We start from the raw sequence: 18,521 nt of genomic DNA, 5'->3' as shown, positions 1-18,521 counted from the left end.
TAGAAGCGAGCCATTCTTTATAGAGAATGAAAACGAATGAAAAAAAGAATGAAATATGTTGGTTAGTTTTGAATTGCTAGGTTTCTCCCTCTGAAAGTGGTGATTGAGGAGGTAGACGAAGTGTGTAATTGAAAAAAAAAAAAGCGATCATTGTTCTATTCTTAACATTATTTACTTCTGACAGAAAACATGTTCGGAGACTTTTTGAAAACGAGAATATTCATTGATAGATCATGATGACATTAAATATGGCAAAACTGGATTTTTGGGAAAGACTTCACGAGAACTTTGAAAAAAGACACAATAATTAATAAGTTATATGTCAGAACAAATCAGATCAACCATGTTGAAGATATGAAGTACTCGATTTGGTAAGCATTGTATTACTGTAGTTTGGAGGTGATGCTTTCGCAGTTTGTAGAGTTTTTGGAGTACAGTAACCACAAGAAAGAGCACAAAATTCTTTCATTATTTGTTCGAAGAAGAATGATTTACAACGATCAATCCATCGCCAGCAAAGATTTGTTCGATCACGGCAATCTGGAATTAATTAATGAATTGAACCATCAGCACAAAATTTTATAAATCTCACCGTCCTCGACTACAGTAATCGACGGAGAAGGGGCTGGAACAACAGATGGTGCCCCAGTACTTGCTACAATAACCGATGGAAGTTTGACGTCACTGCACTGATACATCAAATTCATTTTCAGAATATCGATCTGAATGCAACAATTATTTTATGAATTCTGAAATGTTTTCAGTACCGGACTGAAATCTATCGCTGCTCCGATAACAGCAGTCATCTCTGGTTGTTTTGCGACCATCGTTTCAAATCCATTTTTCGAAAAGGCAAGAGAGTCATAATGCACTGAACATTATCATTTTTTGTTTTTTTTCTCAAAATGAAAAACTCACTGATAGAATAGTAATCGTAGAGTTGACCGTAATAAGAACTCTCAGCTAAATCTACTTTTCCAAACTGATCGTACGCTTCTGGAAATTGTCTCAATCTTGACTGAAACAAGATGTTTCGAAACTTACCACGATCAATATTATGCCAAAGAATAGTGATATGTTCGTCTCTATCCCATCGTTCGTGTTCATGATAGAAACCAACGGAATGCATTAATTCATGGATTGCCGTGTCATACTGAAATTCCATTGAGTTTCCAGAGAAGTTTTAGTGAAATCACAAACCTGCAAACATCCATTATCCAATGAAAGTTCTTGTCTTCCACCAGCTCTTCCAACATCCGAATAACATCTGAAAATGAGTTCAAAAATAAAGAATTACCGGAGATGAGAGAATGAAACGAACCCATCAATCTTTCCAATATACAAATAGTCGTTATCAACAGCAGTTCGTGGAACAAATCGAACGCATGTCTTCTCGTGATAAGCCTGAAAAAAAAGAACATTCCAAAATTGATCAAAATGAGAATCTAACCTGAAAACTTCTAGCCAAAACTGCTCTTTCTCTATCGTTATATTGATTTGATATCACATATGGAATCCTTCCGTTTGGCCATTTTCTCGTTCCAGTTATCACTCCATTTCGTCTCAAACTTTCACTATTTTTTGGATCCTGGAAATTCATTAATTTTCAATCCTCCATGTTGTAGAGTAACAAATCAAAATTCGAACATACTCTCAATTCCCTCTTTTCACTTCAAAAAATGTCCGTGTCATTTACCGGTTTTGTCCCGAGAATAGGTTTAAACGGGCTGGTTATGACAATGTCATCAATAGTTTTTTCCCTCTTTTTAATGTATTCATATTCTCTCTCGTCATCTCTCAATTCGAAACTTTCGTGTCAAAAGAGTGAAAGTCTCGCGATTTTTGAGGATTAATAGGATTTTGACCCGGGTGATCAGATGGATAAATCGAGAATAAACATACCAATTTCCATGCAGCTTTTCCACGAATATCTCCTTTTTTGTAAACTTGTTTCCAGAGAATCGAGCCCGCTGCCACGTGATCCTCACCAAGTTTCTCTCCGTTTTTGAAGTCTTTTTCAGTTAGAAATGTTTCATCGTCTGAAAATATGAATTTCGATTGTTTTATTCCAAAAAATTCAAAAAAAAATCCAAAAGTGCATATCCTCTTTTTTCTTTTCTACACATCAGACATCTTTCCCTTTTTCTCAGACTGTCAGGAATCCAGAGGGCAATTTGAAACCCAATATAGTCTGGAAAGAAGTGGAAAAGAGAGACAAACATCCCGTAAATGAGCAAATAAAAGAAGACTTTTTCTCTCCTGTTGTTCTTGGCACAACACAAACAAAACAAGTGTTAATTGGGTCTCTCGTCGGCAGAAAAAAGGAGAGTGAGAAAGGGCGAAATAAGATCAAAAAGCAGTATACATTGAAATGGTATCCGGCAATTTGATACCACGTGGAAGTGACAATGATACTCATAATTTGTATTTCCGGGAATTGGTTTTGAAGATTTGAAGAAGGGAGGTATACGGTAGTTTTTGAGTATTTCGGAAGAACAAAACTCACCATTCAATGGTCTAAGAAAGTCTTCATCGGTCAGGAATGTTTCACTGGAAGTGGATGGAGGCAAGAGATCTTCTGAAACAGAAAGACTATATGGGTTTCTCAGAAAGATAAACTCACTTTCGGCATGGACGGTCAAAATTGATAAAGTAAGAATTAGAAAAATTGATAAATAATTGTTCAGCAGTTCATTTCTGCGCATCTCTCGTTTCCACTGACAATTCTTTTTGCATTCCGATTATTATGGTCTGAAATTTGAGAATAGTTTTATTAAGTTATGACTACCTGAAACTTCTATAACGTCGCCTTTAAAATTTCTAAAATCAGAAAACAATATTTTGAAAAATGAAATAGTTATGACCATCTGCGTTGTGGAAATTTATAGGAACAGGTTGTATGAAATTTGAAAATTTAAACATTCTGAATAAAAGTTTGTTCTAAAAAGTTGTTCTTCTTCTAAAAACATGTATTCGGAATTTTAGTTGGTAAAACTAGGCTACAAACCCTTACTTTCAAAAAAGGAGTGGAAAATCTCCGAAACAAACCTTAAAATGGAAAAATCCCTTGTCGACAACCGTTGTCTTCTCCCTATCTACAGTATGCTAAGATGTCTCAAAATGAAGATAAATGTGGGTGAGAGAGAAAGACAAAACACAGTGTTCTCTTTCTCTCGTGGGTCGAGATGTCTGACTCACGCGGAAACGGCAAAAAAAAAGAATGGCACACAGATACCTTTCTGCTTCTCTACTTACTCTCCTCAATTTTCATATTCCATCAGTACGAACTTTCCGGTTCAGAGAGGCGGAGCCTGGGTGCCGCGCCCGACGAAAACGCAACGGCAACGGAGACTTTGCACACGGTTTTTTTGAGGTAGAGATAGGTGGAGAGACTGTGAAAAAGAGTGAGGAGACAAGCGGACCGGTCTGATAGATGAAGGGATAGAAGAAACACGTACTTACGTGATGACGTGTGTTAGAGAGAAAGAAAAAAACGTGTGTAGTCCGAGAGCAGATGATTAAAAGTTGATGATGGAGAAAATGTAGAGACCGGGAATCACAAACCATAGATAGATCAAGCTTCGGAGCGTTCGGAACATAGGAATTCACTGTAGTTTCCATTGCATGAGCTATCCGGATATTGAAGTTGAGAATCTGATTAAACAAATTCTCCTAATGTTTCTTCAGCACGGCTTCCGGAGAGTTTAGTCGAGAAAACGGTCTTCATTGACAGAAAAATATGCACTTAATCAAGAAAGTTGTGATTGGGATATGGGATTACGGTCTTCGAACATTCAAGTTCAACATTCCGGTATGAGGATTCAGGTAATTATTACTGACATTTTCCACCAGAGTCAACACAATTCACGACTATCTAATTGGCAAACAGCATCCCTTCATCATTAGTTTTTTTTTCAAAATCTAAATCTAAAATCAAGAAGTTAAAGGATCTTCTGCATATCTCTTCTCTGCTCTAAATACTTGTCATAAACAAGGATAGCTCAAAGTTTGTTGCAAAAACGTATCCTAAAGGATGTTTGTTATCACCAGGAATATTTCTGTTCTTCTTGTTTGCCCACACGCTTTTTTCTGATCTTCAAACAATTCGGAGACACTTGATTTTGGTTTAAAGGTCAAAGAGTTTGTCACACTTCACATATTGGAGAGTTTCAAGAATTGAAGATGTCTTGAGATCATACAGGCTATTATCGAATTCAAAAAGACAGCTTACAATAAAAAATTCACAATTCGGAATACGGTAGAAGAATTATTTCCGGTCTTTAGATCTTCAGCTGTTCATAAATTCATCTTGAAACTGTAGACTCTAATCTTCTCACTTTCCGAGAGCAGACGATACCCTCTTGACAAGTTTTCATTGGTGATTGATCGTGTTTTGCACTATTCTATTTACACGTGCTCATTCTTCCACAACTCTTTCTCCTTCTTCCCACACATACTCTTCTTCCGATTTTTGTGTCCAATAAATCATATTCCAGTTGTTGTTTTTCTGTTTGTTTTCTCTATTTCTCTCACTCTTTCCATTCTTGAACACTATTTTCTTGACACCAGAGAACCACTAAACGAGCGGAAGTTGGTCTGGCTATTAGGAAAGAAAACGAACGGTTATTGTTTGACAAAAGAATTTGAATGGGTGAGAATGCTGCGAGTACTGGACCGGAAACCCGAACGTTGGCATTTCTACTTTTTAGGATTATCAAGCATAACACAGAGTCTGCCCTTTTGAGACTTTTCTTCGATTGAATATGTAATTTCAAGTCGGTTGTACTCATAGCAATAACCAGAACATTCATCCAACTCTCAACTTTAAAACTGTATCATGTTTCGGAAATAGAATAGTTTCCTTGGATAAGGACAGCACGAATATAAATACGAGTATCTTTGATAGCCGAAAGCTAAGCTGAAAAATCCTATTCCCAAGAAAAAACAAAGAAACATGTTATATGAAAAGAAAGAAACCGGAAAAACGAAGTTCAATCATCGGTCTCATTATCGTAGATAGAGCTGAAAATAATAATATGAAATGATGATTGAATCTAATTCACAAATGAAAACTAACTCAAGCTCTTTCGATGGTTTTGACGTCGGCTTCTTCTTCTTTCCATCATTTTCTTCTTTACTTTCTTTCGAATTGTCTTTACTATCACTTGTCTTCTCTTTACTCCCTTTCTTCGGTGTTTCTTTTGCTTTCTTTCCTGGTTTAGCACTCTTTTTCCCAGTTTCTCCTGATTTCTTTCTCTTCTTATCGTCTGGTTTCATAGCAGTCACTTCTGTCGGTCTCATCTGAACAATCGAAACAACTCCTTCTTCGTCCACTCTCAGAAATGCTGCGATATTCTGAAAATAGTTTTCTGAACTCTCTGAAGTTGTCAAATATTTCGTCTCACATCTTTTTTATTGTATGTTGTTGCGGAGAAAATAGTAATAAGCTGCTTATCGGCAAAAAATCGGAATCCCTTTGGAGGAGCATCGTGAGATCTGACAATCAATTCAATGTTTGTCTTTTCACAGAATACTGTTACAGCTGCTTCGTTGAACGTTTTGATGTATTCGTTTGCACTTGAAATGAAGAATATTGGGTCACTAAAATGAAATGTTCAATAAAACTGAATAAAATTTAAAATATCATACTCAGAATCAGCTCCAACTCCATCGTCATCCACTGGACAGGAAAACAATAAATCCCGAGTTATTGAAGACAATCGAGTGATTACTTCTGTTCTTGGAATCTGAAAACCTTCATGTAAATCACCACAATTCGTTTTAAATATATAAATTTTTGGCCATATCCTAATAACGGGATGAGTGATTCCTTTTGTTTCTCACTTTTTTCCATTCATCCACTGATCGTTTTACTTCATGAGAGATTCCGCTGTGAACGCACAGAATTTTGTTTCCAACAACTGCTGCAATTGGCATTAGACTAAAAACTATTTTGAACTTTTGGCAGATATCATCACCGATTTTTCCAGGAAATTTACAGGCAATTTGATCCTAAAAATTATCTGTTAAATGAATGAATCGATGAGAAAAATTTACATAGAGATCATGAGTTACGAACGTTTCTTGATGTCCACGAAGTAGAATGTATCGGGCACTGTAGAGAATCTGAATCACAAGTTTCAGTGAATGGCTACTTGAAGATGTACCTTTAACCCGAACAAAAGACAAATCGTCTCAAAATTGTATTGTCCATTTTCAGTGTAGTTACCGAGAAAAACATATCTGAAGTTCAAATTAAAATATTTGGTGGAACTCATTCAAGTCCAACTTTTCAGATGAGAACACCGGTTTCTCAGCATCGTCCACTCTGCATTTCTCATTTTTGATATTCAAAATCCGAACCAAATCCTGAAACTGTCCATTCAGATCTCCAACTATTGTGACTGGTGGTGACACGTGGCACAACGCTTTTTCGGAACGAAACAACACGATAATGTCATCGAGAAGTTGGATTACCTCGGACGCTGCGTATTTACACTGAAAAGGGAAGAAAATTGGCAAGAGCTGAAGAGGGAGAAAAAAGATATTTCTCATTTTATAGGTGCTACAGTATCCTCTTCGCCCGTATACCAATCGAATAACTAACACCATTGTAGTCCCTCCAATTTGGAACTCGCAAGTGTCTCACTACGAAATCCACTACTTCGAATTTACCACCTTCCACTGGATCCGTGTCAATGTGCTGAATCTATTTCTTTTATTTTAAAATATAAAGTAAAAGGTCTCCTCACAATTTTCACTTTACAATTAGGTCTCTTCTTTGACAATTTTCTTGCAGAAACTTCTCTCATGATTATAATAAAAACTGAACGAAGCTCATATTCTAATTGTTTATTTGTCATCATTTTTCTCAAAAAAAGTTGACATATCCATGTGGATCCACGTAAAAACTGTGACACGCATGAAATTCGAAGAATTGATCGACTTTATTCAGAATTTCGGGAAAAGATTACATAAATAAATGATACTAATTGACAACTAGAAACACCCGTCTGTTAAACGTTTTCTAGTTACAACGCAAAATTGGCAGCACTGTGATTATTCTACCGGGATTCGAATTAAAACAAGCACGAGAGTCTAGAATTGAAAAATACAAAAAGCGTCGAAACTAGCAATCAATCTCCTCTAAAAACAGCATAAAGCCATGGAGCAGTGACAGCGACGGCAGTGTAGATAACGACGACGGTTATAAGAGTTCTTAGCTTCATCTTTGATTCAATGTTCTTCTCGGTCTGTTCCAGAAGACGTTCCATATCGCTACCAACGTAAACCTGGAAAACATTTGTTAAAAAAAAAGTGCATTAACCAAGAAACTATATTTCTAGTTCGATAAGTTGAAACCCTGAAAAAGACAATATATGTTATCTCAAAACTTACGACAGCTGTGGGATCAGCATCAAGGGCTGCTTCCAGTTTGGCCAATCGGGAAAGTTCCCGCATTTCTTGTGAAAGACGAGCATTTTCGTTTTTAATCGTTTGTATCAGCTGTAAAACAAAAATGTAGTATGAATATTGTATGCGTTCTGTACGTACCTCGTCAAAATCACTGACCTTCTTCACATCATTCTGCGACGAAGTGTTTTTGATTTGTGATGTTTCTAACTGGAGAGCTGTTCTCATATCTGTCATGAATTCTACGATCTTAAAATTTGATGATTATTTGAAATATTCACTTTGAAATGCTTTACCCTCGCATTATTCTCTTCAAAAACTGTTGCCATCTCATTCATCTTGTTAGCTCCAGTTTCTAGTTTCTCGATTACTTTCCGAGGTCGCATAGCAAAATTGATAGTTGCTCCAATTGTTCCAATAAGTCCTCCCACCAACCAGGTTGACACTCCCCACCATTTTGCTTTCTCTGTATATTCCTTCTCCCATTCACGACTTGACCGTATGCTATAAATGGATTAATTTTATGATTTCTGATTTGAGACCTGCGAAACAAAAAGCATCTCAACTAGTTTCTTATTTTAGTACTTATTTTGAAAAAAGTTTCTTATTTTAGTACTTTTTTTTCTATTTGTTCCTTTTGTTTGTAAGAAAATTTACCTCATGGAAAGTTGATGAAATGTATCCCGCTCAATGTTCTCGAGCTCTTCAGATCCTCTTAAAAGTTCTCGTTCTTTTTTGATCAGTTTATGTTCTTCTGTGATCAATTGTAGATATTTGTCTTCTCCACGACTAGTCCTATCCAAATCCAAATGAATTTCTTTCAGTTGAGATTGTAAATTTCTGATTTCCGACTGCTGTTCGCGTCGTTTCAATTGTGCTTCACTCAATCTTTTTTCCCAAAGAAGCACTTCGTTTTGAGCTTGTCTCATTGATGTAATTCCAATTTTTTGCTCATACTCGCTCACATACTGGTTGATTTTTTCTCTAAATTTAATTATTTTGAAGAATAATTAGATTAAGGGTACCTGACTTTTCCAGGAGGTGGAGCATTTGTACTGCAATTTCGACATTTTTGAAACCGAAAGTTTGATACAACTCGTCGTGTAAGCATTTCTACGGAGGAATATTCTATCTAATACTTCAGACGGACGTCCTAGCCAATCCTGCCGTCTCCAATCTCTAACACGTATCAATAGAGCAAACATACATGAAGGCCTAGAAAACCCCAATACAGCCATCTCGATCACGAATATATTTTTTTTACTTCAAAGCATTTTTTCAACGTTTTGAAAGATGTTCTGCTCTTTTTACCGCTCACCAGCTTCCTACTTTTCCAGTGTTGGCAAGAATCAGATCAATAATCGTCATATGTATTATAACTTCTTGAATCTAACACTTTTTCAGGGCTATGAGCATTTCGGAGACCGACAAACTCGAGTATGACGCTTTGGAATGTAAAAACATTACTTTGACGGAATTTATTGAGTAAGTCAAAATTTCTTGAACTCCTTGTTATTTTACTTATTCAGGCGGCGAAAAAGGAAGGAATTGGAAAATGGTCGTTTGAAAGATCGATATATAAATAGCCTGAAAAAAGGCCCGCTATACATCAACAGAATTTGTTCATTGGTAGCGATACTCCAGTTTTGCAGCCATATAAATTGTTTTTCAGAGTAATTCACGTCTCCCTCCTGGAACTGTTCCTCGAACAATTGTCATTGACGGTGCGAATGTGATGCATTGTGGCTCTATATACCAAGATACAAGAGAAGGGAGTGCTCAGAGTATCCCCGATGTAGCTTCTCTCCTTGCATTAATGCGGTACTTCATTGTTCGGGATTTCGAAGTTTTTGCAGTTCTATCTCGAAAATATTCTAAACCAGATGCCACAAATTTCAAAGAAGCCATAGATAGACTCGTCGAGAACAACCTCTGTGTTATTGTTCCTTCCATGAACCTTGATGATACAATTGCTCTAGAATTCGCTGCTCAGGTCAACGGAATTGTTATTTCTTCTGATAAATACCGTGACCACGCTTGCCTCAACCCGAGAATTCAGAGAATTGTTGAAAAACAACGATTGAACATTTTCTGGGACAGTATTCCAACTCATCATCAGAACTCAAGAACCCAAAAAGGAGAAATGGATTATTTGCCATCCAAAAAGTTCATGTTTACGGATGACAATAACTCAGAACTGAGTGAAAATGGTATGTTCAGTTCATGTTGTTTTGCTTATTTGAAACCTAGTTGGCCTACTCAAGATGTTATAAAACAATTTTCAGATGTGATCAAGACCTTGTATGCTTTCCCGAATGAATTACAATACATTATATCCAAAGAACGACATGAAATGATAGCACCGGAAAAACGAAAAACAGAAGTAAGTAATGGATGATTCCCTTGCTATTTCATTCACAGAAGATTAAAACAGAAAATTTAAAAATACAATCAATGCATTCTTACAGGTGGAGGGTCTATTAAATGATCTTATCTCGATGGGCATTAATCATTGCCAAGTCAATGCAAAAAGAATTCTAGAGACACCTGTGTGAGTATTTTAAGACATTTGAAATAATTGGGCTGGAGCTTCCAAAAAATATTCTAGCAATGGATGCATCAACTACAACAATTTATTTCAGGCATGTTCCAACAGATGTTCATTCAAAATCAAGAACATTCTCGGAAGGCGATTATCTTACTGAAGTTCCACCAGACGACCAAGCAAACCATATCTCTCTACCTTTCGGAGAATCAGACGATGAATGGTGAAGAATTATTTTATATTTAACAGCTTTAAAAGCTTTTATAGCTTTAAAACCCCATTGTATTTTCATGTCCATTTTGGTTTTTCTTGAATATGAAGTATTGAACTTTAAAATCTCCAAGTCCTTTGAACATCGGAAAAAAGTCGAAGGCCCACAAACTTGTTTACAGAGTAATTGGATACGTCAGCGAGCAGTGGACACATATGTTATGTTTATCGATTACATGACTTCAAAAAATTCCAGAAGTAGTCCAATGATTTTTCCGAATGTCGTCGATCGATGGCTCCAACAGATTTCATTGTTCTATGTTTTTTATCTTTCAATTTTTTATTTTCCAATTCAGAATTTATTGGAGTGTGGGTGTAGCGGCGTCTTTATTTTTATCTCATGCTCAAAAATAAAAAAGAGAAAAGAGCACATCTGGGGGAAAAACGCCCCCACCGAAAAGCTTTCTCCTTCAACCTCTATCATTCAATATGACACTTTTAAACTTTTTGTGACTCTATAAAGTTCATTCTTTCTCTTCCACACTTTCAATCCATTTGAGATAATCTGTGAGATTTGAACATTTATCTGTCAAGTGAATGCTTCAATGATTTTCTATCCAATTTCTTGTTCATCATCATTTCGTTACGGTCATCTGAACATTTCACATTTTCGACCGGATTCTTCGGAACGGACACACCTTCTCGTGTTTTGAGACTTCATCGTTCATATTTTGAGGATCATGAAGTTGGCGTTACTGTCTATGAAGTGCCGTTACTGTAATAGAAAATCTCACCGCTCTTGATTTTGGATCACGAATTACAGTAACCCGTTACAACTGTATTAAGGAATAAAAATTAGTTTTGAAGTAGGATATCTGGTTCTACCGTATCTGAAATCTAAATATTATTTACTCTACTAGAAGACGATTGTTTCCAGAAGTTAATATTTACAGCTGATAACACTATTCATTTTTATATCAAATCATGAACTACGTGACCTCTTCATCCTGAAAAAATGTGCAACCAAAGTTTTTATTTATTTTATTTACAAGCCATTCGAAATTGTTTACCGGATCGGAATGACCAGTTGAAAAGTGAACAGGCGTGTGTTTCAAACGAGTTTTCTTACAACAAAGTGTCATTTGTTCCCTCCTCTTTCAAACAACAAACTGTGTGCTCCTCTCCTTTCTTCCTTCTTCTTCTTCCTCATCTTCTGCTCCATTTTCCCTCCAAGTGCATTACACACACTGTTTTACTATCTGCGTCTTACTGATCCGTAGTCTATCTCGATCCGTCTGTCTAAATCTCTTAATGATCGGAGCGATTGAGAGGAAGCCGGCAGAAGGAGAAGAAGAAGATGAAGCATCCGAACTATTCATCCTCGTTTTCTCTTTGTCGCCCGTCTCTTTTCTCTGCGTCTCTTCGATCCGTATGATACCTCGTTAAGACTGTACCCAATCATTTTATCACTTTCTTCATCTTTTTATGGATATCATCTTGTTTTCTCATCAATCGTGTTTTTCTTTCTCCATCTTGTTGAACATATACTGAGAACCTGTTAAAACCACTTCTGAAATTCGTAATGTATGATTTTCCTCATTTGTTTTCTAAAGATCCTAAATTGTTCTGCTAGGTCTCTAACTTATAAAATTTGATTCGGTGACACAGAGAGTCACTACAGTTTTCATCATTCGTTTATCATTCCACAGTAATCCAATGTTACTACAGTAATCCATCAAAACCTCAGTCTACTACCTCTTGTCTTAAAATGTATTATGACGTGTGATATGAAAGTGCGTATTTCTTTTGGTGTATTTTATTGATGTATATTCTCCTTCTGTCTATCTGATTCTTTCATCTGCTGCGATTGGTTACTTGGCACCGTGCCAGACACAAACTCATCGTTTTGAAAAGTGTGTAAAACTGCCAACAACTTCGATTGCTTCGTTGCCTCCAACTCACTCTTCTTCCTTTCCGCCACCATTCGACTTTACACACTCTGTCTCTGCTCCCCCCTTCTCTAAAGATCCCGGGAGCTTCTTTCCCTTCCATCTCCTTCACAAATCCGCCCACCCTCTCTCGGAGCTCAGAGAGGAAGAATGTGCTCGGTGGGAGCAAAAGAAAGCTCTTTCCTTCGCACAGAGCAACTAGCGACAAGCTATGTTTATTGCTACACTAGGCAGTTGGCTTAGTGGATAAGGAACCGGTTTTGTGTGAGCAGAAGGAGATGGAAACGGGCCGGATAGGCTAATGAATTTGTGAAAAACAAGGGAGATATCAGATTTTCCGAAAACGGATTTCCAGAGAATGGGGAACGTCTGCTACAAGTTTTGAGTGTCGCTACTACAGTATGATTCGATATAACTTGAGTGGTCACTAGGGATACTGTAGAACAATTATGAGTGTCTGAAGTGTATTAAATGAGACGAATGATCATATTTGAACATCTGTCAGAGTCGAGAAAACTTTAAAGTTGGCAACATGTACCTGATCCGCCTTGTTCTTCAAGCAGATGTTCCACCCAAATCGACGAGGTCAATTCGGAATTCGGAAATACATATAACTTCCGATAACTATTTGAAAATGAGTCACTGCGCACGCCGAGAAACTCACAAATTGGTGACGACAGTGTGGGAAGTAGAAGAATAAAGAGGAGGAGGGGATTCAGGGTCACATCCCTTCACTCATAATGTATACTTGTTTATTTGACCGTTAGATGGGATATAGTAGAAATTAGTTTATGAATAGAGAGGGTGGCTTTTTGAAGGTTCCGGTAGATCCGGTCGAAATAACTGTTCCGAACATCATTATGATCGGAGAATTGGAAGTCATGAGAACGACGCTCTTCTTCTGGGTCTGAACTTGTCCAACAAGAGAAATACAACCCTTGTAAATTATGATTAATCAGTTCTGTGTGACATCTGCTTTCGAAGTATCTAGACTACTGTTCCTCATGATAATAACTATCAGAACCCTCATTATTTCTGGAAAGTGTTCGAAAACTTCAAATTTTAACTAAACACTTTTCAACATTTATGACATTTTTTATAACTTGAAGACACACACCATTTCTCGTTTCAAAACTCCCTCTCTGCTCGTTCTCTCATTATATTTCGTGTTCTCTCTCTCTACGCCATTACGATTGTTTGTTGTATGGTGCGACATAGTACGAGTAGTCGGTTCAGCTCCTTCTTCACCCTCTCTCCTCTCATTCCCATCACAATTACGTAGCGCAATGTTTAGAGAGCATGGGAGCGAAAGAGAATTAAGGTGCGCGGGAATCAAGTGCACTAACCATCAGAAAGAGAGAGAGGACACTTTTGACCCCTGAACTGTTGGATTTTGTGAGAACTTTTATCAGTTCAAAGAGAGAAATTTTGTTGATTTACATCCTAACATCTAGTTTCGTTACATACAGCACCGACCTAAACGGTAATACGTTTTTTACAATTTTCAATGAAAAATTACTTTCTGTGATACGATTCCAAAGATAAAATAACTTAAATTTCACAAGGAATAGTAAACATGATTTGATCTTCGTTTTCATTGCGGAAACTTTTATGAACAGCTCCATCTTCAAATGTTATGTCCATTTTGCTGCAATCGGATACAAAAGTTATCTATTTGAATATTAACCCTCAAATACGGGTCCCGTTTTGGCAGTGAATATTAACTTTTCCATTCCTCCCCAAAGTTTTCCGAAACAGTTTTGATTTATTCGTCTATCGTCCCTCTTGTTAATTGCATCTCTACTCCCAGAACACAATGTTCAAAAGTGGTTTCTGATATCTAGTCCTTCATAGTTTGATTACACACAAAAACATCAAATTGATAGGTTGATCTCCAAAAGTTAATCAATCAACAGAACCACCCTCCCACCCCCAATCACCGACTTCTGACGCATTGGACCACCGAGTATTCAAGTGTTAATTGAAGATATGAACTAGGTTTTGATTTTGGGTTTTTCAGTTTTCTAAACCGATTTTTGCACTAGAAACATTATTCAATGACGCAGTCTAAATCTTAAATTCTCAGTTCAAATCGGTAACCCTGAATTGGTCTCGGAGATTCAATTGTTTCAATTACTATGTTATTTTGACTCGCAGGTTGAAATTCTAGAACTCGGAAAGCTACAGTACACTTCTTTCCAACCAGTAACTTTTTGACCTTTCTGAAATGTAAACTAGTAAATCCCCGATTCCATTTGCCCTCTTCACCCCTAGACACCTATCATTTCATCTGCTCTTTTGTTGTTGTTTTGTGATGATGCTCGCCGAGTTGGCTGCTCTCTCCAACATCACAAAATCACACTCTCTGCCACCCACCCGACTTCTTCCGATCTCCGATCGCCTTCTCTCTTTTCCTGAATCTCTCTTGAATCCTAATACTTTTCTTCCATCATCCAACCCACGCACCTTTGCCCGATCCTATCCGTAGCGTTGTTTCTCTCTCTGTCTCTATCGTTGATGATTCCTTCATCCCGGCCAGTCGCCCCGAGAAAAATTTCTTTGCTTCTCTTCCTGATCTCTTATTTTTTGATACTATCTCATCACCTGATTTGAATAGATTTCTACCGAACCTGACCGCATAAGCCTTCTCCGAAATACCACAAAGGGCGCGAATCGGAAGTGAACGGTTTTCGTTTTTCACTTTGCGTCTCTACACTTCATGCATTCTCTCTCATTCTCATTTTGATTCCATTTGAATTGAAACATATGTGTGGGTTGGTTGGTGTTGAGTTGAAGAAAAAAAGAAGAAAAAGAAGAAAAGAAGGCGCGGGAGAGAGACGGACCTTCTTCAGTTTTCTCTCGCTTTTCTCTAGATTCTCTTTTTTTGTTTACTCTCTTCCAGCTTCTTGTCTATTTGGTTTTTTGCATACTTTATTTTATGTACACTTTTGCATTTTACTAGCCGTTTTTTGACACCTTTGAAAAGTTGATGACTGATTGTGTTCTCCTGAATCCTATTTAGATGACTCCCAGCTGGTTTCGTAGCTACGGAGACTCCGAAACTGTACGATCACCTTTGAATTTGAATTGAATGTATTCCTTTTTGTAAATTTCAAGAGTTAAAAAATTTGACTCTTCTCAAATTAGGTTTGTTTTCTGCAAGGGTTCTTTTTTCTGAAAATTAAGTTTTTAAATACAAAACATGTGTATCCTTCATTATTTCAGTGTACCGTATCCTTCTGATTCTAAATATTTTCCATGAATTCCTTCATTCCTAGTCTTAAACCGACATCCATGTTCTGATTCTCTTTGTTCACAAGTTTTTTTATTCTGAAAACTCTCATAAAAACGATGGAAAAATGCAAAATAAACACAAAAAAGGCAAACAAATTTTTCCATTTTTATCTGTTTATCGCCCGTCCCTCCCCTACTTTTTCCCTCTCTTATCACTTCGTTTTCATCCAATTCGTCTCTTGTGCCACCTCGTCAATTCCACGTATAATTCGATAAGATTATGATAACATTCTGAAGGTTTCAGCAGCAAATATTTATTTCATCGCTACTTGCTTTCCACTTGAAATTTCGTTTAATTTTCACTGAAAATACAAAATTTACAATTAATTTCAGATGTGCTAAGAGATCAGCTCAACATCAAGCAGAGTGGGTTGAGAGATTGTCATCAAAAACCAACTAGGAAAAGCTGAAATAATCGGACTCAAAAATGCCAGTCTTCCACACAAAAACCATCGAGAATATTCTCGAACCCGTCGCTCAACAGGTTGGTTTCTGATGAATTGCTTCTAGAACTTCCTGTAACATGTCCAAAAATGTGATTTCTAAAAAAAACTGAAAACCACTTCTACAAAAATTCTTCACTATCTTGTTGTAACTGTCTCTTATTGCACGTATTTCCCTGAAATCCTGAAACTGAAAACCTGAAAACCGTTATCCTTAAATCAACGGAAAATCGTACCAAACCGTCATACGATGGAGTCTCAAGAGTCTCTTTTTCTCTCTGTTTGGATAATAGTAAACCGTGTGTGTGGTTGGAAAGTGGTCTGCGTCTCTGCTGACAAATAACACAAATGCTTTTGGATCTCAGAAAAAAATCTGATTGGTTTTGCAGAAGAGGGGGTTCATTTTTGAAAGTTTTTGTTTTTATGTCCGGCTTTTTACAACTGCGCTCTACCGAATTATCAATGTGGAATGAAGAGACACTGAGAAATGAAACACCCCACGAAAACTTTGGTGGAGCGCAGTTGCTAAAAATGTGCCGGCCTAATAAAACTTACAGAGTCTCTTAAAGCCCTGGAATGGACCTCTCTCTATCCTTTCTTTGTATTTCTCCTGTCCTAATGCCTGCTCCCTGTGTCCTCCGTCTGGAGCAACCTGCAACCTAATCAACTTCTTGGAACCACTTCTACCAATTAATCAATCGGATTCTCTTCCTCTACTTCTTCACCCCAAATCGTCCATGTTTCCTTGTCTCATGTCCATAGTCCTTTGTCAATTTCCAGCTTCATTATGTGTTGGCGATGGCCGAGAAGAATGCGACCAGTGTGGATGAAGTCCGTCATCTTGGTGCTTCAATGCCAAATCTCGATCGATTTGCCTCTCGATCTGCTCTGGCTCTCTCGAGAGCATCCAGTCGACGATCGATTCCAGAATATATCACACCGGATACAGTGAGACACGTCGTCAATGATGACGACTGTCCAGTGTGTCAGTTGATGATGCCGCGTGGCAAAGATGGATGTGTATGTCTATTATCTGTTCAGAGTTTGAAAAAATGTGTGAATTTCGATGTGTATGTGCCTTAAAATGAAATGTAAAACATCAACACTTTTTCAGCTGAAACGAACTTTCAGTGTGGGTGAGCCTTACTTGTCGTTTTGTCTCTTCAATGTGTTTTTTTATTTTTCAATTTAAGTGTTACAAAATATAATTTCATAAATAGACCCCCCGTAGAAAACATCATAATATACTATGTTTCAAGAGTGTCATGGTAGCTCAAACCCTCTCTGAGTCCATCAGTAATCCTATACTATTCTAGGTATCCCGATTGGTGATTCTCCATGAAGAAGCGAACGATGGAAATGCGATGCCTGATCTTACAGGACCAGTTGGAATGGTCTCTAGAGCCGTCGGAAACTTGATTCAGGTGAGAAAATGATGGAGAGAAGGCGTTATGAAAACACCATTAGATTGTCTACATGAGAATTCCATCATAAAATGAGTCATTCCCATATCAATTCTCCCCCGCATTACTAATTCTTCTAAATACCTCTGTAGAAAAACTCCAATTCTCCCGAATTTCCTGTCCTTTTTCCTACTTGCTCCACAGTTTTTTCCTCTTCTGTGTCGGCTCCTAATTCGTTGAGCCAACACACAACAATTGACAAACAAGTCGACAAATAATCGGGGCAGCGACCAAGACGGCAAAAAGTCGGAAGAAGGACTATTTTGTTGAGCTTGAGCTTCCTTTTGACTCACTGTTTTCTGCATTTTATTTTTTCTGTAAATACTTGGAAAATGATTCAATAGGTTATTAAAGAGTCTCTCTGAAAATGAATCGAGACTATATTCATCGTTCGATGACTTCACTAACTAGATCAAGTGAAGAATATCGATCGGTTTCTATGAGAAGGTCATTAACTAAAAGGTCATCATGGGGAGATGATCAGAGAAGAAAGAAAAAGGTAAATAGAGAATTAAAATGACCGGTGAAGCTTCACTGAGAAAGAGTAGATAGTTATTACTAAAAGGAACAACATAAATAATTCTGGTTTTCAGGTCGGATACGACACTTGTGATCATTCCGATGACCGTATTCTTCAACAAGACATGCCACCAGCACTTCAAAGAGTCGAAGGATCATCTAAACTTCTTGAGGAGAGCTCATATTCGCTCAAGGTGAGCTCTTTTCTTAAATTCAGAACATCAATTCAGATCCAATATTCCAGCACGACCCCTATTCGGTGCCAGCTCGTAAGAAGTTGATTGATGGAGCTCGTGGAATTCTGCAAGGAACATCTGCTCTTCTTCTATGTTTCGACGAGTCTGAAGTCAGAAAGATCATCAGAATCTGTAGAAAAGTCAACGATTATGTGGCTGTCTCGGAAGTCATCGACTCAATGGTTGATCTTCAACAATTTGTGAAGGTAATATCTCTTTTTCTTGCTCAGAATTATCAGAATTATCTTTGTTTCAGGACATCAGTCCAGTTCTTCACGACGTCACCAACGATGTCAACCTTCGTCAACAAGAACTGACGCATCAAGTTCATCGTGAAATCCTCATTCGTTGTCTTGATTGCATCAAAACCATTGCTCCAGTCCTCATTTGCTCAATGAAAACTTCCATCGAACTCGGCAACCCCCATCCACGTCAAGGACATTCTGAAG

General features: G+C 37.5%; 4 protein-coding genes across 4 annotated transcripts; 1 reads left to right on the top strand and 3 right to left on the bottom strand.

Annotated features, from left to right (window-relative positions):
- Nucleotides 1–337: 337 nt before the first annotated feature.
- Nucleotides 338–2,705, bottom strand: GCK72_013848 (uncharacterized protein; the record flags this gene model as incomplete). The annotated part of the gene is made up of 11 exons (XM_053730023.1): nucleotides 338–540; nucleotides 593–722; nucleotides 768–871; nucleotides 919–996; nucleotides 1,045–1,153; nucleotides 1,201–1,267; nucleotides 1,322–1,404; nucleotides 1,451–1,588; nucleotides 1,903–2,039; nucleotides 2,507–2,578; nucleotides 2,624–2,705. 11 exons carry the CDS (start codon nucleotides 2,703–2,705, stop codon nucleotides 338–340), a joined length of 1,203 nt encoding a protein of 400 aa, XP_053584795.1.
- Nucleotides 2,706–4,991: 2,286 nt separating this feature from the next.
- GCK72_013847 (uncharacterized protein) lies at nucleotides 4,992–6,812 on the bottom strand (the record flags this gene model as incomplete). The annotated part of the gene is made up of 10 exons (XM_053730022.1): nucleotides 4,992–5,022; nucleotides 5,078–5,355; nucleotides 5,406–5,601; nucleotides 5,650–5,747; nucleotides 5,845–6,012; nucleotides 6,058–6,115; nucleotides 6,175–6,243; nucleotides 6,290–6,498; nucleotides 6,608–6,703; nucleotides 6,753–6,812. 10 exons carry the CDS (start codon nucleotides 6,810–6,812, stop codon nucleotides 4,992–4,994), a joined length of 1,263 nt encoding a protein of 420 aa, XP_053584794.1.
- A 324-nt stretch (nucleotides 6,813–7,136) lies between these two features.
- GCK72_013846 (uncharacterized protein) lies at nucleotides 7,137–8,342 on the bottom strand (the record flags this gene model as incomplete). The annotated part of the gene is made up of 5 exons (XM_003107939.2): nucleotides 7,137–7,292; nucleotides 7,399–7,506; nucleotides 7,555–7,662; nucleotides 7,710–7,917; nucleotides 8,071–8,342. 5 exons carry the CDS (start codon nucleotides 8,340–8,342, stop codon nucleotides 7,137–7,139), a joined length of 852 nt encoding a protein of 283 aa, XP_003107987.2.
- Nucleotides 8,343–8,821: 479 nt separating this feature from the next.
- GCK72_013845 (uncharacterized protein) lies at nucleotides 8,822–10,185 on the top strand (the record flags this gene model as incomplete). Its single annotated transcript, XM_003107709.1, has 6 exons — nucleotides 8,822–8,898; nucleotides 8,943–9,042; nucleotides 9,086–9,623; nucleotides 9,699–9,796; nucleotides 9,882–9,964; nucleotides 10,056–10,185. The coding sequence occupies 6 exons, from the start codon at nucleotides 8,822–8,824 to the stop codon at nucleotides 10,183–10,185; spliced, it is 1,026 nt and encodes a 341-aa protein (XP_003107757.1).
- Nucleotides 10,186–18,521: the final 8,336 nt, after the last annotated feature.

The sequence above is a fragment of the Caenorhabditis remanei genome, chromosome IV (assembly GCF_010183535.1).
Source record: "Caenorhabditis remanei strain PX506 chromosome IV, whole genome shotgun sequence".
NCBI classification, from domain to species: Eukaryota; Metazoa; Nematoda; class Chromadorea; order Rhabditida; family Rhabditidae; genus Caenorhabditis; species Caenorhabditis remanei.
The sequence above is the reverse complement of the archived record's forward strand: the minus strand, read 5'-3'. Positions and strand labels throughout refer to the sequence as shown.